This window comes from Letharia columbiana (genome assembly GCF_014066305.1).
Source record: "Letharia columbiana isolate WasteWater2 chromosome Unknown Sc0000038_s0, whole genome shotgun sequence".
NCBI lineage: Eukaryota > Fungi > Ascomycota > Lecanoromycetes > Lecanorales > Parmeliaceae > Letharia > Letharia columbiana.
The window spans coordinates 33,347-58,420 of NW_023501082.1; the positions used below are offsets into that span (position 1 = coordinate 33,347).

Consider the following 25,074-nt stretch of genomic DNA (forward strand, 5'->3'; position numbering starts at 1 on the left):
TTAGAGTAAACTCGTGCGGTGCGGTCATGCCTTCCAAACTATCTCTGACACGAAAAGTAGCTCAAGAAAGGGATGTGCTGCTGTCTCGCCGTTCCAGCTGTTTCAGGCTGCTGGATGGACCACACTAAACTCATGGCCCTGCATTGAGCCTGTAGACCCAGATCTGTGGCCTGTAGGTCATGTTTATGGGGCGCGCATGTAGAGGTACAATTAGCCCAGCCCACAACAGTTAGCTCTTTGAAGCAGACTATCCAGCACTGGCCGTCTGTGCTCTTATCTTCTTGATATCATCATCGTACTTGTGACAGCTCCGCCACCGCGGCTTGCCCTGCCAATAGGCATTTCCTTCCTGCCGTTTGACATGCTGCCTGTAACGTCCAAGGCACCCCAATTGATGTGGAAGCAATGGGCTACCGACCTGCAAGCTCAGAGCCATACAGATACACTAGAACACAACTGATTCTTGATCGATCTCTTCGCTCCCCCGCAATTCGTTTATGCAATGGAGCTAATCTCCGCTGACGGTATGAATTGGGGGTGATATATCCGCACGTTCCAAAATTTGCCCTCCACCCCTCTTGAAGTATCATGCCGTCCCAGAGAAAAAAAAATCCTCCGAATCTCTAAATGAACTCCATAGTCTCTAACAATCCATTGGACGGAACAGTATGTTGAGCTTCGTGAATTGAATACAGTCCGTTTCGGCTTTTTTCAATGGAAAGACGACCAACGCTCTCAAGGGCATCACTCTCAATCAAAAAGGTACCATACCCTTGCCTACATATCCTCTGCTTCCACCCATGCAGGCACGGAACTTCTGCTGAGTTTTCCACCGAGACAGATCTCTCAACTAATTCAAATATTGGCCCGTGCAAATCCAGAAATTTGGCCCAAATCATCCATCACAATATCGTCCTTTATCCTCCAAGGTAAGCACTTCAACGCATGATGCAGCCAGGCGAAATCCTTCCAAATTTATCATGATTCTCATAGTCGACTTAGATCTACTAGCCTTGGGTTCCTTGTTCTCGTGTGAATCTGCTTCACATCGCCCGAGACTTTCGTCCCATTCGGTACTGGACTTCCCCATGCGAACACTATTCACGCTGGAATGAACCAACAAGATCTCAAATCAGATCTCTACATTTTAACAGCTTTATTAATGACCCGCTGCGAACACCCAGCATCTATTTCCGATCTCCAAAGTAAAAGGAACTGCTGCGCCCAATCTCCCACTCCCTTACATACAAGCGCCTCCTTTCCCAAGTCTCCTAGCACATTTCTCTCACCACGACTTCCTCCACATTTAACAACCCCAGCACCGTCAAGCTGGATTCCTTCACTTTCTCGGGGCTGGAAGTAAGTACACAGGTTCCAGTTTCGCTCCTCTATTCTTAGGACAGAAGGCCGAGTCAGACCGAGGAATGTTCTAAGCGAACCCTCCGAGTGCACCTTTGTCCGCGTCAACCTGGAACTTCATCTTCTGCATGCTAACCCTTTACCTTTCGTATACCTTTGAATGCTGCGATTCGCTGTTTGGGAAGGTAGCAGTCAGGAGCGAATAAGCAGTGACTAGACCTAAAGTGTTCGGTGGATCAACATGCTAATGATTTCAACTACAGCCGCAGACTCGCCACTTCCCTATCATCGTCGGCGATCACTACGAATTGGCAGAGACTGTGGACTTTCAGTATACTGGCGAGGATCAGGCGGGTCTATTGGCCAAGGCTGAATACGTCACGGCCTTGCTGCCTATGTCAGGGTACGAGAAGCCTCAGGATGCCAATGCGAATGGTGCGCTGCCCCACCTCGATAGCACCGCCCCCTCAAGATTCGGGTCTCTTTCATACCTATCTCTCGACTTAAAAACGTGAGCACGAAATCTAGGCTGACATCAGTGTTTGCAGAATACGACGCGAGAAGGCCATCACAGGCATACTCTAGCCTTGCCGTACGCCATGCGCGCCGACCCTCGCAAGACCCAATGTACCTGCAGAATGCTTTACCTGGTGCTGCGGACCCCCAGTTGCAGCAGCCCTCAACGGCGTATGACCGGCAGACTGATCACATGAACTACGGAGGTAGCCCTATTTATCAACCGCGTGCCACGTTTGAGGCAACACCATCGGCCTACCAAGACTTTGAGACCCCCAGAATTTTGCGGGTGTCCCACAATCCGCCACGAGGTACCAAAGGAGCTCTTCTCTACATATATCTTGACTCAACCAGCGACCTGCTACCGGCTACACCTTCGACTGTGACTCTGATGTTTGGGTCGCGTTCAGTTCCTGCCAGCCTGACTCGTCTGGAAGCTCCCGAGCAGGATGTCTGCTACAGATACATGGTCTCTGCCATCGCGCCAGCTTTCTCGGAGACAGGATCTTCAATTCTGAGGATCCCACTATGTCTACAAGTCCAAGAACAGTCCAAACTCGATGCGAGGCAGGTTGATGCTGGTTCGTGGCTATATGAAGATGAGAAGCAGTTGGAATATCGTTCGTCTCCCCAAGAAGTCTCCCGTAAGAGAAAGGTTACCGACGAGCCATCAGATACCCCTCGGTCGACCAAACGTATAACGCCGTTGGAGCAACAGACTTCACAATCTCAAGAGTACGAATCATATCCCTATCCATCAGCAAGCTTAGCATACCCACAAAGCCTACAACATAACCTCAACACCATGCAAAGAAAATACACTGCTTATGGGAGATCGCAACTCCAGCAGAGTCTCCAATCCGAGTCAAATACAGTGGGATCGCAAGGTCTGATTGGTGGTGCTTCGACTTCACAATCTCTAATGAGACCTCCCACGGGCCAGACCCCGTCATGGATTCCCTCTTATGGGGCAGAATATCAGTCTGGCAGAAACCCACTACCAAACGCGGCACCATCTTTCCAAGTCTCTTCCCTATCCTCTCCAAGTCCATCGAATCCACAGCTCGTACGCTCATCGACTTTGGCGCCGCAACCCAGTCCAAGTACTGCGTCTGCAGGCTCTTCCTCAGATCGTAAATTCAATCCATACACTTTGTACCCAAATCGAGCCGTGCTTGAGATTCGCGGGAACCTGAGTGCGATGCAAGAGAGCTGGACACCAGAAGAACGTGCTGCGAAGCGGAGGATCGTCCGGTTCTGGGGCGAGCAGAACGGCACTAACCTTAACGCCTACTTCAACCCGGTCAAAGCAGATGGGCAACCTTTGGCACATGAGCCGTATGAAACTTGCATCAGCTGTATCTATTGGGAAGAACGTGACGAGTATTACATTACCAGTGTCGACACCATATTCATACTAGAGTCGCTAGTTGCTACGAAATTTAGCATCGAGGAGAAGAATCGCATTCGTCGCAATCTCGAAGGCTTCAAGCCATGCACTGTATCGAAAGGCAAGCCCGAGAGCGAAAGCTTCTTTAAGCTCATCATGGGGCTCCTCAACCCAAAGCCTCGAGTTATTTCGAAGGATGTGAAGGTGTTCCACTGGCCCATACTTGAGCAGGCTCTGAAAAAGATCATCAGCAAATATGTATGTTCCATTTTCCTGGTCGACAACCCTTAGAATACTGACCTGTATCAGTCTGCAGACCCATCTTCCATCGTCGGTCCCCGTGGAAGACAGTCAAGAAACAACTTCAGCGGACCCCAGTCAGAAGCAGGTGCTGGCCGATACAGCGACCTCTCTTCTCGTTCCATGTCCGGCTCCGCGGTCTCCGGCGCATATGCACCAACACTTAAATCGAGTCCACTCTCGCCACCTTCTGCATCACATGGTCTATCCAGGTACTCACAAGCATCTCCTTTGCAACGACTTTCAGCCCCCAGCCTCTCGCACTCCTACACCGTCCCAACACTAGGCTCGCACTACATGCCTAACGACACCTCCAATTCACCCTACGCCGTTCAAGTCTCTATCCCCGACCATTCATCCGCCTATACTGCCTCCAACCGTCGGCAGCCGCAGATCTAGCTATGCACCCACCGACGACACTCTCGCATTATTGAATCAGCACTCCTGGCTCCCCCACACGCGCACTTCCTTCGCCAGTCCATACGCACCACAAGAATCGAGCGAGGCTAAACCGACTTTGGGCATGCCGGGTGGCGCATCGGAAGATCTGTCTGCCTATCTGAACACCAATGCCGCGTCCTGGGGTAGCATTGGTGATGCGCAATACAGGCGTCAATCCGGCGTGGATGATGAGACCGAGGTGACGCACTTCAAGGAAGAATGACTCGAATGTAGGACGAGGCAGCAATAGATCAGATGATAGATCCGTGCGTTCGGTGATGCTATCATTATCATTTCTGATGGTGTGGTGGAGGTCCCTTGCATCAGCTGGTGCGGTCATCTGAGTTTTCGATTGCGCGCTAACCGCATTTGGCCCACACCTGTTTTTTTTTAAATTCTGCCAGGGAGGACATGCTCCTTTTCACTCGCACTCCTGATTCCATTCTCTACGATCGACTTTTTTAATTCCAACTTCTGATCGAGCGCTTGCAGCGAACATAGATACATACCCTACCTAACTCTTGTATTTGCATAAGCGATTGGTGTTTGAGGAGCCCAGAGCATGGCCATTCATTCCTCATGGCTAGGGGCATTGCTTGCCACGCTTCACTTTTATTTTCTCCGGCCTTTACAGCATCATATACCATAGCATTTACACGGCGCGATAGAATCTCATCCATCACATGATCTACCTCCCCCCGGTTTCATAGGCTCTCTCCTTCATCGCGAAATCAAATGTTTTTGTCCACGCAGATGAGCCCACCGTACGTCGCTCAACGCAGCGGTACCAGCTCTACCGGGTTGGGCTTCGTGCTTGCGACGGTGCATGACAAGCGTTGCCTGCCGCCTAAACTAAAACCTGCGAGGCTACACCGCCTTTGTCCATCCCATCCCTCAATCTTGCGTGTGAAAATAGCAGTCTGCCCTCCCATACCGGGCGCACTCACCCCATACCCCTTTGGGTCAAGCCGGTTTCTCGAGCAAGGGGCACGCTGGTGCGTATCCACTCTCCAACTCTCCGAGATCGCAGTTGCTCGCAACCCTGCCCCATGATCCGGGCCAGTCTCGACAACCGCAGCGCCAGACGACGGAGTGAATTTCCTGCCCGCTGAGGTTCTGAACGCCGTCTACGTACTTACATATTCCATTCCGAGAACGAACCCTGCACGCTCGACATCCGAGCGCAGATGTAGCCGTCACGACACGCGGGCGACCCGGTATGTTGTCGATCGCGGCTCGGGTGCGAAGCTCGCTGGGTGGAATTATCTGGATAGAATGTGGTATGATAACGTCAAGGAGGTGCTGGACAGAGGTAGGTGGAGCATGGACAGTCATCCCTTTCCGTACTCTGCGCTGACTGGCCCCGTCTGCCCGGCTCTGGGTTGGGTATGTTGGCATAGAGATGAGGGCGGATGGTCAAACGGATTGATAACCGGAATCGCTACGGGCGCATGGGCGTCCGTGGTTGTTGGAAGAAGAGAAATTTATCTCTTACGACTACCGCTGTCAGCGACTGACGGGTTGGGTTGGCGATATCGATATGGAGCTGGCTTTTGGGTATGTTGGTGTTGGTGCGACGGTGCTCGGGTCTGATGTCCATCTTTGGGCAGCATGCCGCCTCGTGTCACAAGACTTCATGCAGATGGTTGAAGATATCTTCACAGCACGTCATTTATTGAAAACATCGTTCTTTGTTTCCACCCGAGAGGAGGTGTCAATGCATCCAGGGTAATTCAGCCACAAAAAAACTTGTGGACACTTCGGTAGGTAGCCTAGCAGCCTCCTTTCGGCTCGTGAGGATAGACGACTGAGTATATGACATTCATCTTCCGGGCCTCACCATCAGTCCGGACGGCAGGAATCCTCTCTTTCTTCAAGGAAGACAAGCTACGTACGGATTCACACTCGAATGGCAAGGCTGGTACGTATCCGTGTAGATTGATCTCAGAAGTTAACGGTTGCAGCAATCTAGCAAGGTTCAAAGTGGTGATCTAAGGCATCCTAGACTCCACGAAGACTCGGTGGACATCATTCGGACAAGAGTTTGGAAAACGTTCTATCCAAACATCAACCATACCTCGGGCCCAGGCACCAAAGTTTTGCCACAGGTCGACATGGCAAATTGAGAAGCACGCGGCATCCGCTTGCGTTACTATGATTCTATTATACTACGCCATCAGCTCATTATGGATGAGGGATAGCTGCTGCGTGAGAAGCGCCACTCGGGCAGACTCTATGACAGCCAGCTGGGTACAGAGCGAGAGGAGTATGATTTCGAACTGGTGTGGGTAGGAACCGAACAAGTTATATGCTCAATGTGCGAAACCGTCTCAGGAATGTGCTGAGGAGTCTGGTTGTTGATGCGGAGGACAGGGCGATGGGTGAAGGGAGCGGATGCACGGTTGTTGTCAGATGAAATTCTGGCTGAGCATGATAGATCAATGATCCAACACAGGTGTCAGAGCGAGTGGAAAGTTGGACGGTTCGTAGGGGTATGTACTTGCTCAACACGGCACCAGAACAACACCTGCCGTCCGCACGTCTCTGCACACCGCTTTGTCAACATCTCGATACAGCATCTCCGATGGCAACCCTCTTTCTCCTTGTCACGCCGTGTATCGCTCTAATGGCCCCTCTTATTAGTCCAGCCATCAGCATTTTGGCTGTGCTAGCACTTACTGTCATGCTGAGCGTCGCTTTGACAGCTCTCTTCCTTTGGACATGGAACACGGGAGACCACGATAATAACGAAGCCGTCGCCGACGACGCAACGAACATCGTCCGTGCGACTTTTGCGGCGCTGGCCAGAGATCCAGGAGCGAAGTCTGCGTCTTTCCGCGTGGTGAATGGCGTCGTGGTGCATCGAGATTCTACGGCTGGTGTTCCAAATGGTGGAGACGGACCTGCGAATGGGGTTCGGTCGGAAGAAGTGGGTTCAGGGAGCCAGGATGATTCGGGGACGCACGGACGAGAAATGGAGTCTTGGCCGGAGCTTTTTCACGCTGGGGGCAAAGATTCTACAAGCTCCAACTCCAGGAAGGGAAACGCGGTCGTCGAGGGGCTTGGCGGATTCTGGGTATCGGTTCGGAGCTTAGAGGGTCCGTAAAGGGTTGCGAAGATGGTGTAGAGATTGGACGGAACGCGCGCGACGAACATCGAGGGAGATTGGCAGCTGGTTGGTAGCATTGCAAAGTGTCAAAGCCCGTTTCACTTCAATCAGGCGAGTAATTATCAAGCGTCCTTTACAGTGGTCAGGTAGTATCGATATCGAGGGTTGTTGGCAGAGTTTGCTGGAAGACGATGCCTCCTTAGCGAGCTGGTGATGTATTTATTGTCTCATGCACCCTCTAGCTACCCACGTCAGAACGCGTGCTTGATTATCTCAGAACGGTTGCCAGCCGAATATGACTGCGTTGAGGACCTTCTTTGGGGGGGCTGAGACCTAGCCCATAGCTTGGCAAATTGAAGGTAAATTCTCTTGGCAGAGACATCAAAATGCTGCTTTCTTTACAATGCAACAACTTTTAACTGAGAAGGTTCACGATCAAACTTTGCATGTCGAGATTTTGAATCTTCACAAGAGAAGAAAATGCGATGCCAAAAGTATTTCTGTAAGCCGCTTTGTTATAGAGCTGTGCTGTGTAGAAAGCAACGAGTTTTTGATATTCGGTCCGCAGCCCCTGAAATATACTACCTGCCAAGATGTGGGATAGTTTCGGTATATCTGACTTTGGAGATTCGATGGCCTGCTATCATTTCGTGTCATTGGCTGGCTGGCTAAAGCCAGATGCCGGTTCAACAGTGTCGGTCTGATACAAAGTCCATGGCATTCAGGCAAAGTGCCAGGAACAGTGGCAGTATTAAGCGCGGGATTTTTGTGTTTTAACTTGAACAATGAGTAAGTCGAGAACTATCCGCTGTCTTTGGGTGGGAACAGCTCAGACAGAGTCTTGAGATAAGTGATAGCTTACTCGTCGTCATTAGTATCAACCATTTTCCAATTCGTACCGCATTAAATGCCACTTTCTCTGGCAGCACACCTACATTCGATGTCGCTTGCTATACTCTGATCAGGAAGGGCTTGCTGCTAGTGGTTGCAGCAGCAGCGGCTGGTATAATCCCACCAGGGACTAGGAGCAGATGTGAAACAAGTATCTGATGTGCTCGGCGTGTGTATTAATAAACTCAGAAGATGCAGTGTGACTGGGGAGCACCTAGTCAAAGTACTTTCTCAAGCGGCGAACGCCATTCACCTTTTGTTACTCGTTCACACAGCCCCTGCAGCACGCCTGCAGCCCACTCGAAATCTTTAATCCCGAGATAGATTTGAGCGCTGAGACGCACCCAAACAGCTCCAGCATAGTATTTCCCGGGGATCCACGTGTTGAATTCACACAGCGCACGATCCATTATCCATTTGACGACGTCGGGTCCTTCGGCACATTTCAAGCCGCCTTGACGCTCCGTATTGAATAGTAGAGGTAATCGCACATTGGTGAAGCAGCACTGGCCTAGCGTGTCCTCTGAATTCTGCATGGTTTCCGTGCCAAGAATCTTTGCAAGTGAATGTCCGCCGTCGCGAGCAAGATTGAAGCAATAGTACCTGATCTTGTCCTCGCCACCGCATACGTCTGTGCGAAACTTGATTGCCTCTGGGACGCAGAGATATGGCGTTTGATCGATTGTGGCTGCCCATTTGAATAAATCACCAAAACGGCTGGGGCCTTGGGTAACACTTGACATGCCATCAATATCGTCTTTTGTGTCGACATTGTCTTCCATTTTGGCCTCGAAGCTGTCTGAGGTGGGGATCGTGGAACGTATGAGGTGTTGGTTGCGAAATGGGACATAGAATATGGCGCATGCCCGGGGCGTGTAGAGCCATCTATTGTGGCAAGCGGATACGTCAAACATTGTTTCTTGATCACAAAAAGTGACTTACTTGTAGCAGTTGCTGGTGAAAAAGTCGGGATCCACGCGTGCTAGATGTGTCAAGTCGATGTGACCGATACCGTGAGCGCCGTCAATGAGACTCAAGACATTCAGATCCTGGCAAGCCTTCACGAGTCCCTCCCATGGCAGGCGTACTCCAGGAAAAGTGACCACGGTATCGAACATAGCAATTGTCGCATTTCGCCCTTGCTGCTGCACTCTCTGTATTGCGTTGCGGAGCAGCTGTATCAGCAGGGCGTCGTCAATCGGGAAAGTCACATCAATGCATCTGCATTCAGCTGGCGTAGTTTCGCGCACACATACTGAATGGCTTTTTCGCATGCCCCATAAGCGGTGCAGAAATACAGTATGGTATCGCCTTCAATGAACCTCAAGTTGCGTAAAACTGTATTCACCGCCGTTGTGGCATTTGGCACGAACACAACGTCATCAATGGATGCCCCCAGAAGCGTTGCAGCCCCGATACGGGACCTTTGTAGAAGTTCTGGAATGGTGAATCGTATGTAGGGATCTGATCTAGCCTCAATACGGTCTTGCAACGCTCGCTGATGGTTACGTATGGCTGTGGGAAATGCTCCATAAGATCCATGATTCAGCGGAGTATAGGCTGGATCAAAAAGCAAAGTGCTCGTCTCGCGTCCCTTGGCCAAAGGTAGTAGCTTCCAAGCCCATGTGTGAAGGCATCTTGGCTCTGTATGGACCGTAAGCACAACTGGACTCGATGCTGGTGAATCAGTGCCCTTTGGGGCCAGTATTCTTGATGGTCAGTGCCTTGATAGATCAGAGTATATAAAGGAGGAACAATTACATAAGGGAAACAGAAGCAATGACCCCTAAGGCTGTGATATTGATCGATTCCGAGGCAGGCTCGGGCTCGATGGTGAGACTAGCTCAATTGGGAATGGCTTCCTTAGCGTGGTCGTTACAACTTGCAGCTTCTGTCACATGGACTTATAAATTTGTTTTTTGGCCCATACAACATACGAGTATACTAGATACCAATGGCTCTTGTTCCTTCATGAAGGCCGATCAAACACCGCCAGCAGCAGGCTTGTCGGTCTCCGAATTGAGCCAAATGAACCCTATTGCTTTTGTGCCTTATTTGCCTGGTCCGCATCTTACAAAGGCTGTCAGCCCACGCTAGGTACGCCAATGCTTCGCGGAAACATCTCGAGGACAAAATGCTTCCCTGATAAGCCAGGGCAGAGGTTTTGTCAACCAGGGCATGGATCCACCTTCTGCGGTGGCCTCAGTGGTGGCAGTGCGATCCTTGCAGCCCAAGTCAGCACGGCCTTTGCGGAATTGCGCAACGATACCGCAGAACTTCCGGGGCGACTACATGCCCTAAGTAACGAAGTCGCTGACATCGAGTTTGTTCTCTACCAGGTCGTTGCGGCACGAGACCTGTCGTTTCCTTCTTGCAGCTGGCTCGGATCCGGACTACAAGTGAGCTGCCCTGAATAGAGACTAGTAAAAGGGTTTGAATTACCAAGTCAACCTCCTAGGCCCATTGCTACTGATAACGACTGCCCGGCTGATAAGGCTTGCGACATACTGCTTCGAGGAAACCTCAGTACCAGCGTCATAGAGGTCCTTCGATGCATATTGAGAGACAGTGAGTTTACCATGAACCAAAACTTTGCGCCCATTCATAAGATCGTCCTCTAACTGTCCCTCCAGGACTCCGAGACAGAGATGCAATGCGCCGCACAGCACTGGAGTGGGCAGCCGCCCGCGGAGATGACCGAGCAGTGCTTACACTTCTCAGCTTTGGAGGCAAGCCCAACATCACTGACAACAAATTGAATACGCCCTTGACTCTTGCTTCCAATCAGGACAACACGCTATGCGTTCAACTTTTGCTCGAGGCCGGCGCTCTTGCAAATCCGGTTCTCCCTTTAGGCGTAAAACTTAGCAGCCCATTAAATTGTGCTGCACGGTATGCAACTGATCCCCTGCTCTTGAAGACGCTGTTCGACTTCGACGCTGACGTAGAGGCCAGTAGCGTCGACGGCGTTGCGCCACTATTGCATGTGGCCCGCGGAAAACCTGTCAGCTTTGCAGAGCTGCTATTGGACTACGGAGCAGATATCAACGCAACTTCCAAAAACGGGCTGACATCTTTGACGGCTGCGATCATTTTCAACAACCATAGCGTTCTCCGCTTGCTGCTCGATCGATGGTTTGAATACACAGAATGTCCCAGGCTCAAAGGCCATCATCTTCTCGACTTCGTTATAGATTATGCAGACATCGAGACTATGTCGATACTAACTACTGCTACGCATCTTCAACAGCTATGTGCCAGAAAAGTCCGCCGCCCAACTCCGTAAGCGGCTCGATCTGACCGATGACAGTGTACTTGCATTCGAGAGTCTGCTCGATGCAATCCGCGATTATCCCAAGCTCTCCAAGTACCGTGAGAGCCTTGCAAATTCAGGAGCGCTGGACTTGGAGAAAGACCCGGAATCCAATGGAGAAGACACAGATGACTATGAAGATGCGCGTGGAAGTTTGAGCATCGTTTCAAATGACTTGAGCACGCTGGCCAGGCAACCTCCGAGGCCAGCAGTGGTAGTGTCTGCCGCAGAAGAACAATGAAACCGCTGATCGACGTGCACAAACTGTCTTTCAGACCTTTTTGGAAGGTCTGGTGGCAACGAAGAGCTGATCCCGAATCATATCCTTGATGCAGAGGACTTTGTTGACGGAATTCTCTCCCCCATTTTAAACAGATGGTCAATTCCTACTATACTATGGGAGAATTGGTCTAATGATACAGTGAATACAAGGGATGCGAGGCCTTGTGCATGAAGATCTGCACTATCTCCATGTGGTTTAGCTTACTTGTTGGCGTCTCCGTTAGAGTACCGATTCTTTTCTCTCCATTCTTTTCTGCCTCTTTGTGCTATCCCTCATTCTTCAAAGTAAACACTCATTGCTATCAGCGAGTATGGAAGATGTTCGAATTGATTTGCCGTGCAGTCTGACGCTCCTCTGCAATGACCGCAAGAACTACGCGTAGTGGTTTAAATTGCGCCTGTCGCACCTCTCCAGAAAGTCCTTGTTTTTAAGGTGTGATTTGTGTGACCGGATATGGACGTGGCTCACATCTCCTCAGGATGCCCGAGCTTGATCGATCAGATATCAGTATGTTCTTTCCAAATGGCGAAGGCATACTTTTCTGTTCACATACGCTCCTGAGTTCGACTCTCACGACACAAGCAAGCTGAAGGCCGATTTGCGCCCTAGCAATGTTGATCGCGAGCTGCGGAAAGCTTACACTGCATTCTCGTCTTCACGAGACGATGGATGGGGTTTCGACATGGCAGTAACGGATCTTTGGGAATGCAGCTGTTTTGGTGAAAATTGACAGGAATTAGAGGTTAGTATTGGCATGGAGGATCCAGTTCCAAATTTTTGCAATATTTTAAAAAAAAACCAAAAAAAAAAAAAAAAAAAAAAAAAACAAAAAAAAAATTTAGAAAAAAAAAAAAAAAAAAAAAAAAAAAAAAAAAAAAAAAAAAAAAGAAAAAAAAAAAAAAAAAAAAAAAAAAAAACAGTGAATGGGAAAATGAAGCGGAAAACAACAACAAAATCAACGATTCCGATTTGACCTTTCTTGACAACGTGCATCGTTGTTGGGATTCAACGACGGACTATTTCGTGCAACTCCAGGAGGCACATCACTTGCACTACCTTGATCTGATGGCGTCCCACATCTCCCATGCTGTCAATTATTGGGGCGACGCATGGCAACAGCTCAAACAAGGAAAAGCTCGCGACAACTATGGCCTCAGGGCTCTGGAAGCGGAAGGCGCTCACCTATATTTTGACTACTTACCTCTGATCGTCGAGGACATGCGGAGAAAAGGGTTTGAGGGACCCGAGAAGCTTGTGCATGAGGCATGGTTCACCCTCATGTTCCGTGCTTTTTGTTGGTGGAGGTGTCATTCTTTACATCCAGGGGAAGATCCAAGCTACAAGGGCTCGACACTTCCTTCGCGTTACTGGGACAGCAAGTTGCCCGTGTACATCGTCTAGGCAAAGGAGACACCCTATCGATGGAATAGATCGACTCCCGACCTAGATTCACCCGTGCAGGATCGCCCTGATCCATTTCAAGGATCCGGCGAGAACGCAATGGTCGTGGAACGAGTCTCAAGAGCGCCGAAATTTCTCCATAGAATGTTGGCAAGTATGAAGTCCTGGACGGTATGAATAGAATGAAGGAAATTAGTTGTTCGTATGTGGCCAGAGAACCTGGTTTGGCGTTTGGATCCTTTGATTACAGTAGTCACTCTGATCGTGGATCCTACTTGTATGCAAACATAATGAATGATCCCTCTCTTCTACCAGACCGCATTCTCTCCAAACCATAGGTCACAGTAAGTACTTGATGGCTCTTGCCCACCTGCTATGTCGTTCCCAACCCCTTAATGGATTCCTCATAAGTGCAGACTCTCTTCTCTTCTCCTTCCATAAGGTGGGTTTTCTATCCAAACATGCGTGACTTCATATATCGTTACAACTTCCCCGTCTTAACCCAAGGGGCCCAACACCACAGTCGTCTCCAGATCGCCTCGCCTCCGACGCTTGAGTCTTGGCGTTATGGGCGATCGTCACGTGAATATCACGCTAGTCTGTAATCTCTTGCCAAGAGTTGCGCACGGTCCCTCGGATAGAAAAGTACCTTGGGTAACTGGAGTTGGAAAGAACCTCCACCTTCGCGAAGCAAGTCACGACGATGAGGTTCACAATCATTACCTCTTTCCTTTGCCTAATAAATCTCAAAGTATGGGCGCACCCTGCGGAAGACGCAGCTCCAGGAACAATGCCGGCAGAGCCCCCTACACCCATTGAAACCAGCATCCCCAACCGCAGCTACCTCCTCAAACTCGACTGCATCTCCTGCCCCTTCCTCATCCGCCCCTCCAACCGCAACCAATGGGAAAAAGACCCGCGCCCTAACCAATTGACCCTAGCGCTCTACATTGATGGTCCCCACCCTCCGCCTCTACCTCCAAGGTGAAACCCTCAACCCACTTTATTACGAGCGCCGGGCGCCCTCGTTCTACAGCCAACCGCATCCCTTCGCCCCGCCCTTCACTGCGAATCAGATTGGTGTGAATGAGACGTTAGAGCAGGAAGAGAATAACAATGGATGGGGGATTCCTGTACGGCAGTTCGAGTTGGCGTATGAATTTGATGTGGTGACCTATGCGCCGAAGGATAAGGTACGGGAGTGGGAGGTTCTCATCGAATTTCAGATTACGGGGTTGAGGCATGAGGAGCATGTGCCGAAGGATATCCCTTTCTCAGGTGGCGTGTCTTATCCGGAGACGGAGGGCGTGGTGCCGGGTGTGACTAGCGTTGTTAGGCTGGTGCTGGGGTATACAGCATTCGAGGAGATAAGGATCGATGCTTTGGAGCTGATGCCGAAGGAAACGATGGCTAAAGTCGCGGGCAAACAGATCGAAGTACTGCGCAAGGCGGCGGAATCGAAGGGGGAGAAGAGTATCACAACTGCAAATTGGGGCGGAAGGCTGCGCGATATCAACGGTCCAGACGGCAAGGACATATATACCGAGCATGCCTCGTTCAAGCCGGGGGAGTGGAATGACTGCGGTAGGAAGGATGAGTGGGGGAGGCAGATCATGTGCAAGGTGGACGACTTCAAGGCGTGGTCACCAATGATATTCGTGATATCACTAATGTTGCTGGCGGTCGTATTGATCGGGATATTTGTTTTGGTTGTGTTTATGGCCTGGCTCGCAATCCGCTTCCTGGGAGGCCAGAAGATTCAGGAGGTGGTCACGGCTAAGGGCGAGAATGATGCTTTGCTGCTCTTTGGGGATGAAGAGCTTTGAGGATCAAGAAGAGAAGACGAAGGAAGAGGTTATGGCGACTCAACCAAGCTGTCCGTTCGGATGAACGGAAGGACAGCCAGCAATTTGGTCCCTATCAGCATAACAGCGACAGCAACTTATAAGTGCACCAACGCCAAGTACCGGATGGCATTGCGATAAAGGTATAAGAACTTGAAGCAATGACTTTGAACTTTATGACGGATGCCTTTTCGAGCCCACTAGGCGGTCGTCATAAGGACGCGTTGAAGGCGATTTTTCGGGGACTGTCAACACTTCAGCGCGCCACACACTCAGTAAAAGAAATAGCTGCGCCTCCTCCAGGGCCCCCTTCATACCCCACTTAACTCAAAACCACACCTTCATCTGGTTACTATCGTCTGCATCTAGCCAATTAGTCCGTCTTGCTGTTCGAACTGCGGAAAGCTTCATTTGCTAGTACTTCGACCTTGCCCATAAGATTCCGCCAAGTCGATCCTAAGGTGAGATCTGCGTAATGCATCGTCATCCTCTAGGTTTACTGATAGAATCAAAAGAAATCAAGATGCCAAATATCCGAGCCTATTTTGGCTCTATCGTCATCCGCGAGATCTGTTTGGTTTTCCCGACAATCGACATTGACAATGCCTATCCCATGACTGTTGCAACGATTTTTGGCACTATGTGCATCATCCTCTCGCTTTTCGGACAGGGCGGGGTGTCAACATACTATGCAAGGGATACTCGTCCTGCGCGTCGTTGTTAGGTTGGGAATCTTGCCACAGTGGACGTCAACGTGGGTGGTTGTGGCGCTGGAGATCACTGTGCAAGCAAAGAGGAGAGGAACGAGATATAAAGATGATGCTGGCGTGAATACGCTAGGAGATGTTCAGGAGGGTGCTTAAGGGTCGTGTTCCCAAAATGAAGCCTTCGGCTCAACTTGAGTGCAATTAATAAACACATCGAAGACCCAAAGAAACACCTTGCACAAGGCAATTTGCCAATAAAGTGGTACCTCTTCGGCGTGCCTTTCCGCCCCGCCTGCAATGCGATCTTTACGCTCTTACCTTCCCAACATTTCGACTGCTGAACGCTCATGGGTGTTGGACATCATCTTTCAGATTGCTGTTGCGCTCAGCTTGGGCGTGCACTCAGCGTAGGATTGGCCATCTTTGTCTCTGTCTGTTGAAATGTCTCAGCTTGGTCGCACATGTATCTGTTGTTAGCCGTTTGTTATAGCCCTTGTCACATTTTCCGGTCTTTTCGAATTCTTCTACAATGAATTCTGCCTTTTGCTTAGCCTATCGGGCTAGCTTGAAAACAATGGTCGGTTGTTACAATGGTCGATTGATTCAATGATTTCGGTTACACAATGACTTGTATCCGCCTTTTGCTTGAAGTATCAATACACTGCCTTTGTCGTACACTAACTGGCTTTGTCTCTAGAGAAAGCACGCGACAATGTATGTTCATGACACTTCGCTCGTTGCCCATATATACCCTGTCCCTGCTCCAACTTTTTTCATTCTCCATCATCCACTCACACACTCATCCTCGAACTTCAACAGCAGTCTTCGCTTTCCAAAGCTTCCTTCATCACACAACGCCCATCAACACAATCAACATACCTTTCTCCACCATCAACATGCCACGCCCAAGCGTAAGCACCAACCCAACGAGTCGCGCGATGACTAGACGCGGCTCTGTGATGGTTTCTGAGGTGTCGAACCAAGTAAGCTCCCTTGGTCCTCGTTCCCGTGGCACTAACGGCTGCAGCTACACCGTCCAGAGCTCCACAACGACCACTGTCCGTGACCGTCTTGGCAGCTCGACGCTTCATCGGGAAAACTACTCTCACTATGAAAGCGGTTCACTCTCACTATCCCATCTGTCCATATTGTGGCGACTACGCTCACCATGCGAGCGGCTCATCTCTCGGCTACGGGGACCATCGTGCGACGCGAGCATTGGGTTACGACTCAGACTCCTCAGACGAAGGCCATGTGACTGAGGAGGTCTATGTTCCTCTCGGTAGATTGACTCTTGGAGAATCTACCAGTTCTCGCACTGGAGGATCGCACAGCTCTCGACACAGCTCTCGACCCACCGAGTCTCGATCCACCGCTCGACCCACCGATTCTCGCCACACTTCCCGGCCCACCGAGTCTAGATCCACCTTCCCGACACACCGTCTCGACCCACCGAGTCCCGACACACCAGCTCTCGACCCAGCGAGTCTCGACACACCAGCTCTCGACCCACCGAGTCCCGACACACCAGCTCTCGACCCAGCGAGTCCCGACACACCAGCTCTCGACCCACCGAGTCTCGACACACCAGCTCCAGACATCCCAGCTCCCGACAATCCACCGCCCCAGGTACATCCGGGGAGCTCACTGTATACGGAGAGCGTTCATCCCATGCGCCCTCGGTCAGCCGACACACCAGCTCCAGACATCCCAGCTCCCGACAATCCACCGCCCCAGGTGCATCCGGGGAGCTCACTGTATATGGAGAGCGTCCATCCCATGCGCCCTCGGTCAGCCGACACACCAGCTCCAGACATCCCAGCTCCCGACAATCCACCGCCCCAGGTGCATCCGGGGAGCTCACTGTATATGGAGAGCGTCCATCCCATGCGCCCTCGGTCAGCCGCTACACGACCGACGACCGTGAGACGGGATCGAGTAGACGCAACTCTGGCGCTCATGGCGGCAGGGAAGTGGCTCGTCGCCACTGATCTGTGACATCGCGGGCGAAGTTGGGCAGGGGATAGAGATGTTCGGAAGGAAAGTGTTGCAACAAGCTCGGGGATAGAGATGTTCGGAAGGAAAGTGTTGCAACGGAGCTTGTTTTTGTAAGGTAGAGTTAATACTTAATATGCGAAATCTTTGCTCACTGCGCGGATCGAACTTGCGAACAAATTTGGCTATCAAATGCATGAAGTTCTTCTCTAGCCATTGGAAATGGGACTGACTTGCATTTTCTGATAGAAACAGATAATGCAAGGTCATATTCCCTTTTCCTTTTCATTATCCAACCAATGCTCAAACTCTTGCTCCACGATTTACTTACCATTGATCAGACTGTTTCAATGCCGCGGGTTGATAGATGCATCTATTTAGCAAACAAACATCTGTCTTTGTCCTTTTCAAAGGACAAAGCTTACAGATATCCTTTCTAGCTGCATGTTCCCTGCTGCTGATTCTGGGACATGCTATCATATATCAGAAATTCAGTGTGTCAGCTACAGAGTTCATTATCCTTATGTTTGCCAATGGTACATGCTCTATTGTGTTGGAGGTCCGGGCTCTAAATATAGTATTCCTTGTGGTACATACAGCAAACACTACTGGCTCATTGTCTAGACAGTCAATATAAATTCTGTGATATCTTCGAGGCACAGAAAGATTATACTAGATTTCTGTATAAATGCTCAGCTCCTTTCCTTCAGTGCCTTCTTCCCACATCCTCCACATACATCTCTGGGCCTCACCGCCGACTTTGAACCTGGGATAGTCTTTGAATCCTCCAACTCCGCATCATACCTCACTAAACCTCTTACGGACTCCTTACGTATCTTACAGCCAGCATCCAAACTCCAACTCCATACCTTCTTCAACTCACAGCATGACTCGCACTCGTGCCGGACGCGACTTCCACGGCCTGACTGAGGCCAACTATCGTGAATTTGAATTAGCATACTACAAATACCACCCGCAATCGCGCTCTGTCTCGTTTGAGAGATATCTAGATAACGGCACACATGTGAGGGAAATAGAAGAGGCCGTGGTGAACAACTCTCATGGAAACAGGTCGCGCCAATGTTGTGGTTACGGTGCTCGTGGACATGGCCACCGCTCGCATCGCTTTGGGTCCGCTGATCGGAGGGGATCGCGTGTGCCTCTTTCTACATCTCGCTGCGGTCCAGCCGACGACTTCGACCGTGGTGAGTTCAGGGATGTTCCACGTGATGGCCGACGTGGAGCTGGAGGGTCTCTCGATCGTGCAGGACACCCACTTCCTCGTGGTCATTGTAGGGTGCCGTCACCACCTCCCTCCCGCTGTGGTGGAGAGTCCTCGCGCCCACGGCAACATCCTCAGTCCCAGTGGAACCGTCACCCCGCTTCAGATGGCTACTCCGGCGAACACTGGGGTTGCTATGGTCCTCAGGATGGACGTTGTGAGCGGGATGGTAGTTGTCGGTAGGCATAGACGATGATGTATAAGCAATGCGGAGAAAAGCGATGGAAGTTGGAACAGACTGCTGGCTGGGATAGGGATGTTGTATCTACTGTGGGGGAAGTCCCCAAAGAATTACTAGAGCATCAGGAAACGAGCTTTGATTTTACGAGATGACATTGCGTTCCGGGAAGGAGCATCTAGATAAACTGTTCCCGGGAGTAAAGTGGTACTTTGGTTGAACTTCCTTTTTGTCGCTAAATACATCTTAACACCCTTAGGCTAAGGTTTCGGCTTCTAGTACATTGTCAGTCGATCAATGTACATTTGTATGCTTCAAGAACAGAGCCTCCCTTGATGCATGTTTTTTGCCGCAAGCAAATGCCCAATCAACACAGACAAATTGCCGACCGAACAACACGTAATGTAGTTGGATTCCTAGTGGTATACAGACAGTCTGGACAAAGAGGGTCCGAAACCGCTCTAGCGAGACTGGCTCTACTCCTTTCCGCTCATATCCTTGCGGGGCCATTCGCTGATGATAGTAACACGGTCGTTCAACGAATGTTCACATCTAAACACTCCATTAACACAAGTTCCGCTGCGGATTCATTACACTTCGTAACACTCGCCACAGAGTCTCAACACTTAGCAACATTCCCCACAGGAGTTCTTACCCGTATAAACCGCTGGTTCTCTCCAACCTTTTTCCTCTTATAATTGACAACCTTTGAACTTCGACCTGCAACGATTCAACATTTTCAGCCACAGGTACAACACCTGCTTCCAACACATCCACTCAGCCCTGGTGTTTGACACTCCCCAAACACATCTGCTACTACATCTTCCTTCATTTGCTCCCTCCCATCACCAACTCATAGGTAACGCTCAGTACTTAGGATTCCTCGAGCGCCTAACCCGTAACCAACCTTCACTACCAGATTCCTTCCTCGATCGTCAATATGCCAGGCCAACGTGTCGATCAGATGGTCAGCGACATGACTGATGAAGAGTACCGCGCGGCTGAAGAGAACTACGAAAACTACCACCCCCAGGCTGACTTGATGAAGTTTCGAAGAGCGTATGGAGCAACACAAATACGGAGAAGAGCTGTATGAAGACCGGGCACAAGGGCGTGATAGTGATGTTCGTGCTCGTAGAGCTGATTACGCTTCCAATCCGCCTGGGCGTTCCAACTATGGTGGGTCTCGGATGTCTCGTTCACGTGGGGAGCGTCTGCCATGCGTTATCCATGCGAAAACTCACCGCAACACAGTCGCCGCGCAGGCGAGCACAATGATGACACTTGGCAATCATATTGCCATCGTTGTCGAACACGGCGTTAGCGGGGAGCGTGCTGGAAAGCGCGCCGGGCACAACGGCAACAGATATTCTCATTCAGAGCCGGTAGGGGCCCAGCGCTTCGGAGAGCCATCGTCACGAATTGAGGCTGCCAACGCGTAAGGAACTGTGCGTAACTCGGGGCCTTTGGAAAACTTACACAGCAGCCATGATAGCAAGGGAGATGTGCGCGAGATGCGTGCGTTAATGCTACGTTTTGTACGCGTTGGTGGTGGTAACGTAAGATGCTAAGAGTGGTGAAAGGAGAGTTGATAAAACAGAAAACTTTTCAGGGGAAAAGTAAACATCATCATAGTCGCACGTCAACCACACGCGTCACGCATCCAAATCAGAACTATGCGAGCGGTCCCTCCTACGATCATGGCGATCGTCGTGGCACCGGTAGAGGAGGGTATGAATATGAGGCTTCCTCTGAAGGCGAGTCACTGGTCGGAGATTCTCACGGCCTAAGGCATAGACATACGGGATATTCGACTATGGGCCCTGCGGAGTCTAGAAGACGTGATTTGGCTAGCAATCTCCTGCTATATCTCTTTAAGCTCTTTTAGTATCTGTTGTGGAATAGTCTTGCCCTCCTGTAGCAGCTTGTTGATCGCTTTGGTAATTCCGCCTTTTTTTCGGCAAGCACCTGCCTGCTAAGCTCGGAGATCATCGTGAGGTTCGAGTGATGTAAGTCGGAAGGGGAAATGTTTGTTCAACCGTGTAGTGGGTGGTTCGTGAGGGGGTAAATTGGGGTGTCGCATGAGTGCGATATGGGTGTTTAGCGATGTTAAGTCATTGTAGGGCGTCCAGGGTGTGATGGCCTGGTTGCTGAGCATCATGCTGGACTTTACCCCATGCGCCTCGTCGACCAAAACCCGACCGAAGATGCTGGGGAAAATTGACCTAGTCCTGGTTGAGCTCATCCTCCGTGAGTTGCTTTTCGTTGCCGTTTCCCGTCTCATCTTCATCGTCACTGTCAGCCTCGGCCGACGCTACATCTCGTGGGCTCGCTGGTCGATGCCCTTGGTGCCGTGACCCAAACCAGTACCGGACACCCATACATAGAAACTAATCCGCGATTTCAGCCTTTCAGACAGGTCTGGCGTTGATGGGAAAGACCATGAAATATGACTCGTAGGTACGGCCGCGGAGTTTGTCCAGTGCTCTGGGTGCAACGGAGTTTGGAGCCGACTCGTCAGGGTTAGCGTCAACGTCCATCGCGTTGGAGTCATTGATCAGGAAGGGTTCGGCAACGGCAGTAGCGCCAGCCGCATAAGGGTCGTTCACAGCTTGGGCGGTTTTCCCAACAGGCGGCCTGGGTATGAAACAACAGCACCGCGCAGGATTCTGGGATCTTCTTAGAACTCCCACATTGCTACTTCTGTGCTCCCTTGACTGTGGCATCGTTGTCCACACCCGAGCCTCATTCCCGTCCGTCTCTTTCTTACCTTTATATATATGAGAGGCATCAGACAGTAAAATCGAGAATGTGATCGAGGATACTCATATCCCTCGTATCCTTCCAGCAAGTGTGAAGGCCATGAAGGCATTGATCATTCCACCAGTCATGCCAACGGATGCGGCACGGACAGTCGTCATTCTCATCTTGTGGTCGCAGCACGGTCGGCTGTAGGTCTTGAGCCTGCGATTGGAGAGCCAGGACTTCGCTTCCAGAAGCTCCTAGCTGGAAGAGGCGGTGCCCTAGCTGCTCGCACAGCCAGTCCTTTTTTGGGCATTTGTGGTCTCTAATGAAGCGTAGTAGACACAAGGCCCTGCAAAGGGTCAGTCTCAGAGGATGAATTGCCTAATAGGCCACTCACCGGCTACTTCTAGCTGCCGCTAGATACATCGTGTCGGTTTGCGAACGCTTGTGCCAGCGCCTCCCACAACCAAGCGGCCAGCTCCCCCTCGGGGAGTTGCTCGAGTATGACGCTTGCTCAAAGGGGGATCTGTCGTCATGAGGCAGAAAGGCCGTATGGAGGGTGAGCTGCGACCGCAGTGAGAGATCGCTGTGGTCATCCGACTAGTTTGGTGCGGCAGACTGAAGCTTTGGTACGTGAGCGTTGCCGTGGAGGACATCAGCGTTAGTGTGGTCGTGATGAGTCTGAGTTTGAGGAAAGGGTAGGTCCTCCGGTCAGTTTGAGTGAAAAGAAACAAGGTACGTTGTCGTCGTGTGACCACCACGTGGCGCACTCGGTTGATCTCGTTCGATCATCTGTCGAGGCAGCGGGAGTAGATCCGCCAGAAGCAGCAAGGCATGACGCATGCCCTATCTCCACGCAGACATGGCCAGCCAGACTCCATAGACGCAAATCCCATTGTCACTGTATCTGCCCCCCAATCCGACTTTCTCCAGCTGCGATTGATCAGTTAGTTAGTCATCAGCAGAATCATTAGATAGCGGAAAAGACTTACCCGTTCCTTGGCGAAATATGCGGTATCAAGTTCCGTCCGTCTGACATGAGTCTTGCGGACGACGTTTGAATGAGCAGTCATCTCCGCCCATGCTCCGATGAAGATTTCGAGCTGAATAAGTTGCCTGACAGCATCGATGCCCGAATCTACGAAGAGTCAGAAGTCGCGACGCAAGAAAAGTGAAGAAAGAAAGATGAGCACGACTTACCTCGTTGAAGGCTTTGGGTTGCGACATCGTGAGATCGTTGTACTTGAAGTGCAGTGTCAACGTGGCAATGGTCTCTTGTTGAAGTGCTTCATTCCTGGGTTCCATAACCGTAGGTCGTACGCTGTACTTGAGACCATTGTCATGAATCCGCTAAACTTACCCAAACCTAGCTTTGAAGATAGATAATCCACATACTCCTGATCATAGGTCGTCACCATAAGGAAGGCCTGATGACCCTCCATCGACGATTGATTCAGACGAAAAACGCCAGGAGATGAGTGCGTGTGAGGATGGGAAGAACTGGTGATGAGTTCGTTGTGAAGAGGGGCCCGGTTAGGGCGCCAAGGATGCCGAAGGCGGGTACGGGGACGATGAAGGTGTTCGTGTAGGAGAGAAGCCAGAAAATTTGGGCGAAGGGGATTATAGATTTGAGTGCACCGGGCTGGTGATTTTCTGGAAACGATTGAAGAAAGGCTGATATTGCTTGTTTTGGCGTAAGAATTTGACGCGATCTGGTGGACTAAGTCAACGTGTGCTATTTCTCATAAGAAGAAACGAATTTTTTCCAAGAATCGCTTGACGAAGAAAGAAGAGAATCTTGGCTCGGACTGCCGTCTTCTTTTTGGATGACTTGTCTACCAATTGCACTGTGACTCAAACTTTCTCAAGTCTCTGCTTTTCAAACTCTTCCTCTATACATGACTTTTGATATACTCTCTTACTTTCGAGTCATCTGCCAAAGTGTAAAGCCCTTGAGATCTGGAATTCATACCTTAGTATGTACATAGATAGTAGAGGAGATCTACTATCACTTATGTGTGTCAAAGAGACCGCAATCAGCTGCATCTGATCTGCATGGATGGCCAAAGGCAGCTGGTGTCAAATGCAGAGAGAAAAAACCGATATTGTTCAGAGAGGTATACGAGGTAGATTGAAATGTGTAAAGCGAAAGCGTGCTGAGTACAGGTAGGTAGGATAATATGATTTTGATGGAATTATGTGGTGGACCTGCGATAGGATTATGTTGTAGAAAGAAGAGATAGTTGGGAGGTTTGGGGGGTCAAATATCCAAAGATGCCTCCCGAAGAATCCTCGTCGGAGAAGTGATGGGCCTTGGGGCACTCATTCCATCTAAATTCGCCGATTTGCTTCCCGTTCGATAGAAATAAATGTCCAGCTTCACGCGGTCTTCATTACTTTTAGAGGAGCCCCGATTGAGAAACAATCACCAGGACTTGCTTTCAGTTTCATTCCACTCTCTCCGTTCTAACCCCAATGAGGCCTAAGAATCACAGTTTCGACTTCCTCGTGACAGTCGACTTACGGCTCCAGCTGCATTCATCGGCACTCAGTCACACTTCACCTTCATTCACCAGTTCCAATATCCTCTTTTCGTCCTCTTGAGGCCTCCACCGTCTGTGCTCCCTGCCATTTTATCCAACGCCTCATCATCAACGCGCATCCCTACCCATCCATCCATCTGCTGAGCCCCAATACTCTTATAGAATTTTATACTTGGCTCATTCCACTTCAGCACACTCCACTCCAACCTTTCCCCTCCAATATTTTTCGTTTCCTTCGCCAGCTCCTGCAACAGCCTCTTCCCATAGCCCCTCCCTCTATATTCAGGCCTCACGAACAGATCTTCTAGATAGATGCCAGGAGCGCCACGCCAGGTGGAATAGTTGGTAAAGTAGAGGGCCATGCCCGCGCATTGTGGGGAGGGAAGATGGGAAGCCGTTGAGGGAGGGTCGGGGGCGAAGAGAACCAGGGTTTTGGCGTAGCCCGAGGAAGGGTTTGAGGGGAAGGAGAGGGTTTTGAGGAGAGACGCCTCGGTAGCGAGGACGGAGGAGGATGCTTTCTCGTAGGCGGCGAGTTCGTGGATTAACGAGAGGATCAAAGGCACATCTAGAGAGGGATTAGATGGATGTTGCAGGCAGGGAGCAAGGACAGCTTACCTTCTTCGGTTGCGAAGCGTATGGCTGGCTCGGAGTTGCCACTCGAGACGGACATGATGCTAAATACTCGAAACCTATTTCAGATAATGGTATAGAGTGAGCTGGAAGGATCGTTTGTATATTGAAAACGACGTCGCAAATGACAGCGATGTCGGTCCAGTG

General features: G+C 50.5%; 11 protein-coding genes across 11 annotated transcripts; 6 read left to right on the forward strand and 5 right to left on the reverse strand.

Annotated features, from left to right (window-relative positions):
• Nucleotides 1-1,754: 1,754 nt before the first annotated feature.
• On the forward strand, nt 1,755-3,964 carry HO173_009169 (uncharacterized protein; the record flags this gene model as incomplete). Its single annotated transcript, XM_037311062.1, has 3 exons — nt 1,755-1,794; nt 1,908-3,523; nt 3,575-3,964. The coding sequence occupies 3 exons, from the start codon at nt 1,755-1,757 to the stop codon at nt 3,962-3,964; spliced, it is 2,046 nt and encodes a 681-aa protein (XP_037161929.1).
• Nucleotides 3,965-6,632: 2,668 nt separating this feature from the next.
• On the forward strand, nt 6,633-7,112 carry HO173_009170 (uncharacterized protein; the record flags this gene model as incomplete). Its single annotated transcript, XM_037311063.1, has 1 exon — nt 6,633-7,112. One exon carries the CDS (start codon nt 6,633-6,635, stop codon nt 7,110-7,112), a length of 480 nt encoding a protein of 159 aa, XP_037161930.1.
• Nucleotides 7,113-8,224: 1,112 nt separating this feature from the next.
• HO173_009171 (uncharacterized protein) lies at nt 8,225-9,280 on the reverse strand (the record flags this gene model as incomplete). The annotated part of the gene is made up of 2 exons (XM_037311064.1): nt 8,225-8,891; nt 8,949-9,280. The coding sequence occupies 2 exons, from the start codon at nt 9,278-9,280 to the stop codon at nt 8,225-8,227; spliced, it is 999 nt and encodes a 332-aa protein (XP_037161931.1).
• Nucleotides 9,281-10,111: 831 nt separating this feature from the next.
• On the forward strand, nt 10,112-11,382 carry HO173_009172 (uncharacterized protein; the record flags this gene model as incomplete). Its single annotated transcript, XM_037311065.1, has 4 exons — nt 10,112-10,405; nt 10,502-10,574; nt 10,640-11,271; nt 11,317-11,382. The coding sequence occupies 4 exons, from the start codon at nt 10,112-10,114 to the stop codon at nt 11,380-11,382; spliced, it is 1,065 nt and encodes a 354-aa protein (XP_037161932.1).
• A 2,411-nt stretch (nt 11,383-13,793) lies between these two features.
• Nucleotides 13,794-14,829, forward strand: HO173_009173 (uncharacterized protein; the record flags this gene model as incomplete). Its single annotated transcript, XM_037311066.1, has 2 exons — nt 13,794-13,987; nt 14,040-14,829. 2 exons carry the CDS (start codon nt 13,794-13,796, stop codon nt 14,827-14,829), a joined length of 984 nt encoding a protein of 327 aa, XP_037161933.1.
• Nucleotides 14,830-16,128: 1,299 nt separating this feature from the next.
• Nucleotides 16,129-17,552, forward strand: HO173_009174 (uncharacterized protein; the record flags this gene model as incomplete). Its single annotated transcript, XM_037311067.1, has 2 exons — nt 16,129-16,135; nt 16,582-17,552. The coding sequence occupies 2 exons, from the start codon at nt 16,129-16,131 to the stop codon at nt 17,550-17,552; spliced, it is 978 nt and encodes a 325-aa protein (XP_037161934.1).
• A 1,058-nt stretch (nt 17,553-18,610) lies between these two features.
• HO173_009175 (uncharacterized protein) lies at nt 18,611-20,897 on the forward strand (the record flags this gene model as incomplete). Its single annotated transcript, XM_037311068.1, has 4 exons — nt 18,611-19,010; nt 20,066-20,447; nt 20,496-20,568; nt 20,622-20,897. The coding sequence occupies 4 exons, from the start codon at nt 18,611-18,613 to the stop codon at nt 20,895-20,897; spliced, it is 1,131 nt and encodes a 376-aa protein (XP_037161935.1).
• Nucleotides 20,898-21,234: 337 nt separating this feature from the next.
• HO173_009176 (uncharacterized protein) lies at nt 21,235-21,390 on the reverse strand (the record flags this gene model as incomplete). Its single annotated transcript, XM_037311069.1, has 1 exon — nt 21,235-21,390. The coding sequence occupies one exon, from the start codon at nt 21,388-21,390 to the stop codon at nt 21,235-21,237; it is 156 nt and encodes a 51-aa protein (XP_037161936.1).
• A 30-nt stretch (nt 21,391-21,420) lies between these two features.
• HO173_009177 (uncharacterized protein) lies at nt 21,421-21,735 on the reverse strand (the record flags this gene model as incomplete). The annotated part of the gene is made up of 1 exon (XM_037311070.1): nt 21,421-21,735. The coding sequence occupies one exon, from the start codon at nt 21,733-21,735 to the stop codon at nt 21,421-21,423; it is 315 nt and encodes a 104-aa protein (XP_037161937.1).
• Nucleotides 21,736-22,600: 865 nt separating this feature from the next.
• HO173_009178 (uncharacterized protein) lies at nt 22,601-23,059 on the reverse strand (the record flags this gene model as incomplete). Its single annotated transcript, XM_037311071.1, has 3 exons — nt 22,601-22,687; nt 22,747-22,892; nt 22,948-23,059. The coding sequence occupies 3 exons, from the start codon at nt 23,057-23,059 to the stop codon at nt 22,601-22,603; spliced, it is 345 nt and encodes a 114-aa protein (XP_037161938.1).
• A 1,264-nt stretch (nt 23,060-24,323) lies between these two features.
• HO173_009179 (uncharacterized protein) lies at nt 24,324-24,967 on the reverse strand (the record flags this gene model as incomplete). The annotated part of the gene is made up of 2 exons (XM_037311072.1): nt 24,324-24,862; nt 24,913-24,967. 2 exons carry the CDS (start codon nt 24,965-24,967, stop codon nt 24,324-24,326), a joined length of 594 nt encoding a protein of 197 aa, XP_037161939.1.
• Nucleotides 24,968-25,074: the final 107 nt, after the last annotated feature.